The 10,579-nt window shown below is 59.3% G+C and overlaps 1 protein-coding gene across 1 annotated transcript; it reads left to right on the top strand.

Moving 5' to 3' along the window:
- The first annotated feature begins 450 nt into the window (after positions 1–450).
- LOC101623000 (zinc finger protein 677-like) lies at positions 451–5,625 on the top strand. The gene is given in 3 exon segments (XM_012733598.1): positions 451–839; positions 1,701–1,827; positions 3,770–5,625. Coding segments are annotated over 3 exon segments (1,341 nt in total). The 5' UTR covers positions 451–824; the 3' UTR covers positions 4,969–5,625.
- Positions 5,626–10,579: the final 4,954 nt, after the last annotated feature.

Consider the following 10,579-nt stretch of genomic DNA (forward strand, 5'->3'; position numbering starts at 1 on the left):
ACCGGAGAGGCCGAGTGTGACCAGCTGAGCAGACCGGACACTTGGGGACACTTGGGGCGGGGGAGGAAATCCCAGGAGATGGGGAGAGTGGGGAGGAAGCGCAGCAGAGTGAGTTGGAGCAGAACCGGTGGCGAACTAGGAGCGGGGACCTAGACCCACAAGAGGGGTGAGCGGGCGCGACTGGGAGCAGAGTCGCCCTGTCCCCTGACTAGAAGCAGCTTGTGAGCAGCAGCCGGGCAGCTCTGCGGGGAGAGAGTGCACAGCGCCTGTGCAGAGGCTGGCCTTCCGGACCTCCTGGCGTGGCGCCCAGGCCTCGCATCCTGGCCTGCAGCCGCTCTGGCCAGAGGAGGGAGACACATCTCAGGGTTATGGGCACGTGCTTCTCCTCGGGGAGTGGGGGGCCGACCTGAGGGAGGTGAAATGAGCGGCAGTTGCTGACAACTCAGCACGTGCTGCCTTTTAAAGTGGATTTTCACTGTTTCCTTTTAAATGGCTTTATTTTCCCCTAACTTTTACATCTCATTTTTCTTTTACTCATTTTATGTACCCCAGTGCACTCATAACAAAAGCTCAGGAAAGTGCATTGAATTTATGTTCCTGTAAATGGTCCCTAACTTGCGAAATAGCTCTAGCGGCATCCGGTGACCAGGCCTCAGCCAGTGGGCGCTGACTGCCCCTCAGCTGCTCCTCGGACTCGGGCCTGCTCCGCATGCGCCACAGGTGGGGCCGTGACTCGCCCCCACTGTGTGTTCTCCGACGCCTCAAGACTCATTCTGCTGACAGGAACCCGAGCAGGGGACGGAGGCAGGCACAAGGAGTGAGGAATGCTTCTTTCCCAGGTACACTTACTTGTCTTCTCAATTGGTGCTTCTGGCCTCTCCACGAGCCGCCTTTGCCTGGAAAGTCACAGGCTGACACATCCCACAGCCACCCCCACCCCCCTGCCACACGTGGGAATGCGCAATGGCTCAGTCACACATAACATCTGCGCGTGCCTCCCACAGGCCTTCTACCCAGCGCCACCCTTTCAGCCTTGTGTTTGTCACAGGTTTTCTCGGTGAGGAAACCGTGTCTCTGACTCAGCTGTGGGTGATGCGGGCTCTGTGAGGAAGCCCTGTGGTCGCCTGAGTCAGGTGCTGGCCCTGCACCGACAGGCCCTGTGACCTGAAGTGAGTTTCCTCCAGTGTCTGGAGGCAGCCAGTCCTCTGTCAAGTGGGAATGGGGCCTTCTGTCCTGTAGGCCAAGTCCACACTTGGAAAGCGTCTGTGATGCCCACTCTGGTGACCTGCTCCGGCTTTTAGCTATTCCTGTCATCTTCCCTTCAGTTCAGCTCTCATCTTGCCCAGAGGTGCCCGTGACTTTGTCCCCCCCATAAATGCTGCGCATGCCCCCCCAAAACATCGGTGCCCCCCCAGTATGCAGAACATCAAGTCCAGAGGTGCGTCTGGATGAGCACTTGCCCAGTGGTGTTCACTTGTCTCTTGCTTTATCCTTCACCGGATCGTAACACCCGCAGGGTTTGGTGGGTCCCCTCCTCGGGGCCGTGTCAGTGAGAGGTCAGGGGTGTAGCATTTGCTGCAGTCACCTGCTGCAGATCGAGAGCTCGCCTTTCTGTTTCCCCCTCACACCGGCCTCCTCGTCTCAGTCGGTGAAGACAAGCCGGCCTGGAGGCTGCTTGGAGAGACGTGTTTTCATTTTAGGAGCTCTTGACGTTCGAGGACGTGGCTGTCGAGTTCTCCGAGGACGAATGGGCGTGCCTGGGGCCTGCGCAGCGGGCCCTGTACCGGGAGGTGATGCTGGAGGCCTGCAGGAGCCTGTTCTTCCTGGGTGAGGCGAGCTTCCCTCCAGCCCCCGCCCCCAGTAGCTGCGTTTTCGCTTGTGAGTCTGTCAGGGCTGCCTTGCGTGGCTAAATTGGAGCCTTAAGGACTCAGAGATGAAAGCTTCGTACTTTGGTATGTGGATTTCAAGTCTCCTCTTTCTTCAGGTGAGTGCAGCTTTAGAACTTGAGTAGAAGGAAACTAGCAAGACTAAAATACCCAACTGCCTGGACGGCCTCCCGTGCTGTTGATTCAGTAGTTCTTTCGAGAGGTTTGGCGATCTTTATACTTAAAATATTTCAGCATTTGGCAGAAGACAGTCAGCAAGCGTTTGGGAGATGCTACTTTAGGCTGTGTAATGTCTGCTTTCAGCTCAACAGAGGGCTGGGCTGGGCTGGGCTTATGGGAAAGCCCGTCACCCGCCTTTCACACGGAAGTGGGATTCTCCTTCCGGGCTGAGCAGGCAGAGCCCTCGCCTGAGAACGAAAACACAACACCAGGGGAGTGCATGTGTCAGGAGGCCGAGGGCAAGTCAGCGCCCAGGCCGACAGGCTGACTGGGGATCACGCCCCCATGACAGTCGGTGGGGTGGTTGGTGTGGTCTGGCAAAGTTGCTGAGCTCCTCAGGGTGAGGCGCTGAGATCCGGGAGCAGCCTGGTGGGTTGTGCTCTACAGGGAGGCCCGCTAACGAGGTGGGAATGTATTTTATGGAGGTTGGGGCTGTGAGTCTTCTGATGCCAAATGTCATCACTGTTCGGGGAAAGCTGGCCAGAGGCCTCCTCACCCCTTCTGCAGACATGCTGAGGCCACAGCCCTGGTCAGCCCTCACGGGGCTTCCTGTCACTGATGTGCCAGAGAGGCTAGTCACCGTCAACCAGCAGATTCCTTCCACAGAGTGAGCCTCTTCTGACGTTCTCGGCAGCTGGCTTTGCACTCTTGGGAGGCAGTATGTTCACCGATGGCAGAGAGGAAGTGAGCTCACTAGCAGGCCGCTTCTGTGCCACACCCACCCCTGGCCCACCCTTGCTGACTCAGGGTAACTGGCACGCGCACAGGGCGCCCCTCAGCGGAGTCTGCTGCGTCCAGGATGATGTCGACCAGCGACAGACGGTCCCGTGGGAGGAGCTGGCTGTGTTGTGTGTTTTATGTAATGCAGAAAGACATACCCCTGGAATCTTAATGTGCCGGAATTGTGAGCGCCTTTTAAAATACTTGGTGGGATGAAATCACGTAGGGCAGCATTCACGGAGCACAAATTCAACTGTGAGGTGAGGAATTCATGCGGGGCCGCCCCTGGCTGCCCCCCCCACGTTCCTTCTCTCCAGCGGCCCTCACCCGAGGCAGGGTCCCTACATCTTCTCTGTCCCCAGGGCCGAGACACCGCCCGCCACCTTCTGTGTCCCTCCTGCCTATGCCACAGCCTCTCCGGCACTGGGCCGACGCCAGGGCCCGCTGCAGATAACCCACAGTAACTGGCCGTGTTCTCCATTTCTCCCAGAAAGGGCCTTGGAATTTTGACAGTTTTCACATCGAATCTGTTGATCACTTGGTGAAAATCACCCTCTGAGAAACAAATCTTCTCATAGTCTTAATGTTTTCATGCTTTTTTAGAACAAAAATTCAGTGATTAGCTTTCACTTTTCTTCAACTGTGAGACACCCATATGTCTCCAGCGAGTCGGGGTTCCTGTGGGAAAGTTCCCCTATTTTCAGGGCTGTGGGAACCGCCGCTCTCCTGGCATTTGAAAGGAGCCTTCCTGGAGATAACAGGGAGGACTTGTGGTCTCTCCCCGTTGCCCAGGGGCCTGATTTCCTCTGTGTGTCTGAGCTCTGCAGACCTTGCTTGAGGAGCGTGGTTACGGGTTAGGCTTTTTCTGTAACGTTGCATTTTTCAATATAACAGAGCCAGCAATGGTCTCTAGCTGAGACAGCTGTGACGTTTCTCTCTTACAGATATCACTGCTAGATGTGTGATCAGAGGGCTGTCACTAAAGGAGTCACTCCAGACGTTGATAGTGGAAACACACGGGAGTCGTGATTTCCATGGTTGTGATTTAAGGGCGGTGCAGCCAGATAAGCAGGCATCTGAGAGTTGGCGGGCATGTGAAGAAAACGATGATGCCGCTGCCCGGCCCAGAGGCCTCGGTGGTGGGGGAGAACGGCAGCGTTGCGGGTCCTGGGGCCGTTTCCTCATGGAGCTGCACACCCGTGTCGCAAGTCTAGTGCCATGTTACAAGCATGACGAGTGTGACGTAAGGAACAAGGAACGGGGAGATAACGTGGGCTCTTCAGGAAGTGAGTACGTGAACAGTTTGGACTGCGGCCTGGGGCTAAGCTTGAGTTCACTCCTGGCTGAGCTGCAGGCCTCACAGGCTAAAGAGGGAGCTGGTGGATGTAACCACAGTGAGAAGAAGCCTGGCAAGAGTGGCTGCTCGGGTTCACCCTGTCAGGGGGTTCCTCCTGGGGGCCCGCCTACCCTGGGCTGTAAGCACGGGGAAGTCTTCGTTCCTCCCTTGTGGCTCGCAGGACACCACAGAACACTCACCAGAGAAAAACCTTACAGGTGTGATGATTGTGGGAAGGCTTTCAGCTAGTGCTCGATCTTAGCTCATCACCAGAGGATTCACTCCGAGCAGAGGCCACACACGGGTGGCGAGTGTGGTAAAGCCTTTAACTGGCTCTCAAACCTCACGAGGCATCAGAGGATCCACACGGGGGAGAAACCGTACAAGTGTAACGTGTGCGGCCAGGACTTCACGATACGGTCACACCTGTGGGGCCACGCGCGGACCCACACCGGGGAGAAACCTTACCAGTGTCAGGCGTGTGGCAAGGCCTTCTTCGAGCGTTCCAGCCTCGCTCAGCATAAGAGAATCCACACTGGAGAGAAGCCTTACAAGTGTAAAGAATGTGGGAAGGACTTCACCACACGGTCACACCTGTGGGGTCACGAGCAGATCCACACTGGGGAGAAGCCTTACAAATGTCACGTGTGTGGGAAGGCCTTCTCCGGAAGTTCAAACCTTACTCAGCATAAGAAAACTCACACAGGAGAGAAGCCATATACATGCAACGTGTGTGGCAAGGCCTTCAAGCAGTACTCTGGCCTCAGCCGCCACCAGACTGTGCATGGAGGGAAGAGACACTCGTGAACTGTGTTTCAAAACTGTCCGTGTGCACGGCCTTGCGGACGTGAGAAGGTTCACACAGCAAAGAGACCTCATAAAAGTCTTGAATGTAGCAGACTTCAAGCAATGGCCTGGCCTTGGGGTCCAGCACAGACTCCCTGAAGGGGAGACCTGTACATGCACAGTGTGGTCTGTGCTGTACCCTGAATTGTGTGTCAGCGAACTTCGTGTGCTTCTTGAAGATAAATCTAGTCAAACATTATACTCTGCAGGGGAATTAATAGCCACAACAGTTGAACATTCATTAGCTGATGGTGCCTGAGGAGCTGGGGTATCTGTAAAGGCTCATTTCATTAGTTTGTAAATTATTCTAATTGTTTTAGACTTCTTGATGAGACTGTTTATACATTTTCAGCCCAAGACTCAGGGTCTTATAACGCTGTTAGGTTTTCACAGGCCTTCACGCATCCTGTAATGGTACCGGTGAAGGAACTTGATGGGTGTGTGTGGGGGCATGGTCCTAACGTCCATGGTGCTGTTTTTAATTTTCAGTTGCATTTGTTCATGTAGAAAGGCTGTTTTTGTACATTAATCTTGTATCCTGCAACTTTGCTGTTATTTCATGTTAGTATTTTATCTCAAACTTCAGGCCATCATGTGCGATTGTTCATAAACCTGAGACGTGCCACTAAATTTAAAACCGCCTGCCGTTCCTGTGAAGTCAGGTGACAGGTTATGGAAGCAGCTAGAGTTCCGTCACAGTGACGGAGCGCTCGGCTCGCACTCTGAGATACTGCACTTGTGAGCCTTTGTTAGCCCCGGCCTATCACTGGCCGAGATGTGAACGGCTGGACTCACCTCTGTGACAAAGTTCTTTTACCTTAGAGTGAAAGTAGAATTTCAACTGGCAGATAATGTTAAACTCTTTAACAAGAAATAATGTAGATGCCACATATTTTATCACCTGTTTACATTTCAGATCTTAGCGTTTAGGAAAAGCCTGGGAACCACTATACAGTATTACGTACAGCAATTTCTGTGCTGGGTACGTTGGGGGGAAATGAAATGAGTATTGCTGTTGCTTGCACAGAACTACCTTGGGTCTGTGCCCCCCACACAAGCTGAGGGAATCACTGTCACCCGACCCCACCCAGCATGGGGGGTGGAACAAAACTGAGTATTTTCCTGTTTCAGCGAGACACAGTTTATACAAGACTGAGGCATACCAGCCTGGGTAAAAGCTCCTGACTGGGGGCAGGATCCTTCGGGACAGAAACGGGTTTAGCGGTGGCTGCCCACGGGCCGGGCTTGCGGAGACTGGAGGCCCGACACCGTCCACGGCAAGCCCATGACACTGCCCACGACTCTCTCCGCTGATGGACTCCAGTGGAATCTTCCCCCAAAGCACCGAGCCCTGGTCATTTCTCAACAACGTTCCCGTTCCTGCCACAGCCTGATAGCTGAAGGAGGCCATGGCGTGGGGGACCCGGCAGGGGAGATGGGGACACTGGCTAGCTGGCAGGGCTTGCCCTGGGGGCCACTGGGGACCTTTGCTCACCAGCCCGCCCCATCATAGTAGGGGTCATCTAGTAATTCCAGTACTCGCTGGGGCGCAGGGCCCTGAGCTGGCAGGTCGCTCCCCTCCCACCTACTTTCCACGCTCCCTAGTCGCCCCCAGGCCCGCCCCCTTGCGCGTGCGCACAGGCCCCGCCCACAAGGCCCGCCCACAAGGCCCGCCCACAAGGCCCGCCCACAAGGCCCGCCCACAAGGCCCGCCCACAAGGCCCGCCCACAAGGCCCGCCCACAAAGGCCCCGCCCACAAAGGCCCCGCCCACAAAGGCCCCGCCCACAAAGGCCCCGCGCTGGCTCATGGGGCTTCGCGCCCAAATCTCGGCTGAGGAGAATCCTGGGCGCGACCGGATCGCCGTGGCTGCCCGCGACCCCCGATGGCGCAGAGCGGCACCCACGAGGGACAGTGTCGGCGCCCCAGCAGACCCTCGCGCCCTCACGGTGCCCCTGTGCGTCCTGCCGAACTCCCTCATGTCCCCCCCCCACTAGCCCCTCTCGGGCCCTTGTCCCGGGCGCCCAGCAGGCCCAACACTGGCAGCCGGTGGGGCCCAGCTGGAAAGGGGCGAGGCGTGGCCGCCCCCCCCCCGTTTCCTTGGAACATTCCACCTGGCCCTCTGGTCGGGTCGCCCCGTTAACGCCCCGTGGGGACCCGCGCCCCGGCGTCCCCGTGTGGCGGGCAGCGGCCCTGAGGGGATGAGGGCCTGAGGGAATGAGGGCGCACCAGGGCCGCTGCCGGGCCGCGCCGGCCCCCTGAGGTGGTGACGCTGTGACCCCCGATGGCCGCGGGAAGTTGCACGCGGGCTTCTGCGCCCAGGGAAGGGCCTCGGCCTGCGCCAGCCTCTGCCCGACGCTTACTCAACGCAACCAAAATTGGGGTGTGGACGCCCACACCCTTCAGTTCTGAGTTCTGTTTCTGCTCCTGTTCGCCAACCCCGCCTCGCCCCAGGGAGCAGGCCTGCCTGCGGACCCCGAGTGCACCCGCAGCAGTTTGTGGACCCGGGAAACACCCTGTGTCTCCACGGGGGCGCTGGGGTTACACGGTCGGAGCTTCCAGATCCTTCCATGCCGAGGGCCGCGCTGAGGGCCGCGCTGATGCTCGGGAAACTGCGCCCTGGGAGGCGCGTTGCGGTCCCCCCACACCCCCTAGAAATGCCAAGGGGGTCAGAGGGGCGAAAGCTCGGCCTCTGCGCTCTGCCGCGCCGCCTGCTCGCCTTTGCTTTACTCTACAGCCGCCCCCTAGCCCCGCCTGCGGCGATACATTCGCTTGTCCAGTTGTCCCTCTTCATCCCCGCGTCCAGTCCTTCCCGCGTTTCCCCCCCACCCCTCCTAACTGCTACCCCCTCGCGTTCCCCCTCCCCTGCCCCTTCCTTCCCGCGTCCCGTCTCCCCCCTTCCTAACCATGGCCCCCCCTCTCGTCCCCCTCCTTCCCGTGTCTCCTCCCTTCCCCACCACTCCCAAGCTTCCCGTGACCCACCACCTCCCTCCCCTGCCCTTCCCGCATCTCCCCCACTCTCATGTCCTTCCTGCATCCCACATTCCCCCCCTGCCCCCATCACCTGCATCACCGTCCTTCCCCACGTCCAGTTCACTCAGAATCACGACGGGCAGGGGCGGGACACGCAGGGCCGGAGACCTGGAGGGCCGCGCTGACCCCCAGAGACCGCGTGGGAAGGGTCGAAGGCACCTGGGCTGGGCAAGGTGGGTAGGCGGCCCTGCAGCAGTGGGCTGGCTGCTCTCTGCCCCCCGGGGCCAGGCGTTGCTGTCCCCACCCCCAAACCCCCCACCCGCGAGCCCGTGTGGGCCGTGGCTTCGCCCACATGCAGAGCCCGGCCTGCGCAGCTGAGGCCCAGGGGCCCTGCCCCAGAGCTTCCCCTCAGCCGGGGGGCCCATCCACAGGGGTCGCTGGCGGCTGGGGCGCCCCTCCTCCCTGAGGCGCCCCTCCTTGGTCGTCTGATCGCCCTTAAACGCCAGACAGACCGTAGCCTCCGCCAAAAATTCAGAGCACAAGATACGCTCCCAGCTCGGCGCTTCTGTCCTCGTGAAGCCGCCTAAGGACCTAAAGTGACCCCCAGGAGTCCGGCCGGGGAGGTAACTGTCCCCTTCTCTAACTTCTCTCCTCTCTGCTTGCCAGGGTGAGGCCCCAGCCAGAGTCCGGCCCCCTGCGCTGCTCAGCGGACCGACTCCCCTGGGAGCGGAGGACAGAGCCGGTGTGTGGGGAGGAGCAGCTGCCCCCAGGTAGGAGGGGCGAGGGAGCGGGCCTGGGGGGCCAGGTGGGGGGCAGCCAGCCCCAACAGGTGGACTGGGGGCTCTGCTTGAGGCAGCGTGGGGGCGGGGCGGGCCTTTCTCCCCAGGGGTGCCTGGGTCCCCCTCTGGCGTGTTCCTCAGCCCTGGGGGGCCCCTCCCCACTCCAGGGTGTTCGTCAGCACAGGGAGAGCCCGCAGCTGCCCAGGCCTGGGAGGGTTGTTCGAGCGCGGTTGTGCGTGTTGTGCGTGTCCGACGCGGGCTGCCCGGGGTCCTGCCCAGGTCACTGCCCGCACAGAAGTGACTCGCGGACTGTGGGCTCCGTGTTGTGTGCCAGAGCTCCAGGAGGTCAGACAGGCAGCTCTGGGCACGGGGAGGGGTGGCAGTGTTGGGGAGCCAGGCCTCTGTCTGCCTTGGGGGGATGAGGCTGGGGAGCGTGCAGACACGGTCTTGGAGTCAGAGGTCAGGGAGACAGAACTGTGTCTGGATGTGAATTCTGGGGCTGATGTTAAACGTGAGCTCCGGAACAAGCCATGCGGCCTCCGAGGTCCCTCATGGAGGTGGGACCTACGCCCCGTGCATCTGAGGGAGCAGCGTGGCTGGTGGGGACCTGTCGGGTCACCTGCACTGGGGCAGTGCTGTGGCTGGTGAGGAAACTGCGTTCTCTGTGTTCATGTAACCATCTGAGCAAAAGGCTGGTCTGTACTCGGCCGGGGTCCCCATGTGTGACCTCAGGTGTGGGGCTGGCCAACGTGTGGTCAGGTTGGAGCACCCCCTCCTTCCCCACCTCCCGGCACTGCCCCAGGGCACGCGGCTGCAGGTGCCTTTCGCAGGGGCAGGGCTGGATGTGCTCTGTGCGCACCTGAAGCCCTAGCTTCAGGACATTTCTGCTGCTTGCAGGACATTTCTGTAAATGACGTGGAGCTCCGTGTGGACGTACAGGGTAAACTGAGGCACGTTCCAGTTTCTAGGTTCATGGGGCCGTCTGCTTACACGGGGCAGTGCTGAGCCCCACCTAGGGGGCTCTCCTGCAGGCTGGAGAGGCATTCATACCGAAGACAAGGGGAGGTGGCTGTGGGTGCAGTTGAGCATGCGCGTTTGGCGAGACTCGGAGGCCCTTGAAGTGGGCGGCTTTAAAGACTCCTTTTGTAGGTTCCATCTTGCAACACCCCGGCTTGGGCTGCAGCTGCCGAGGCTGGGGGTCGGGGCCTGGCCAACGCATGAGGGCTGCATCTGGGGTTGTGATTTAGAGGCTCACCTCAAAGGGTGTGCTACACCCCTGGTCTAGGCCTCTGCAGGCCCCAGGCCCCAGACCCGTCCTAGCTCACTGTGGGGAGTCAGCGGCGGCTGTTTCAACCAAGGAGCCCTCTGTGAAGCATGCTGGGGCTTAGCCCTGGGGTAGGGGCTCCTTGCTGGAGTTGGCGGGGCGGGGGGCGCCTTGAGGTCACTTTTCATAGCTTAACAGTTGGTGGTGGATTTGATCTGATGTTTATTTAATGTTGAACCAAGTACAGAGCATTCCAGGTTTGCCAGAGCTTGACCCTCTGTTCATGGTGAACAGCACGAAGTGTTTCCGAGTTACCGTGTCTGATGCAGCCTGAGGCCCACAAGGACACTGTGTGGAGATCGGTGGCCTGCTGGGGCCACGGGGGTTTCCCTTTCCTTCACTGACTGTTTCGCGTTGAGCCTTAACAGTTCATACTTAGTCAACCTCCGAGCTCCTGTGCGGGGTGGCAGAGCGGCCATGACCACGCTCCCCCCACTGAGCGCTCAGAAAGCCTGGCAGTCCTTGTCGGAATCGGGTGGGCTTGGCCTTCTGCTTAG

The sequence above is a fragment of the Condylura cristata genome, unplaced genomic scaffold, assembly GCF_000260355.1.
Source record: "Condylura cristata isolate star-nosed mole 26May11 unplaced genomic scaffold, ConCri1.0 scaffold00041, whole genome shotgun sequence".
NCBI lineage: Eukaryota > Metazoa > Chordata > Mammalia > Eulipotyphla > Talpidae > Condylura > Condylura cristata.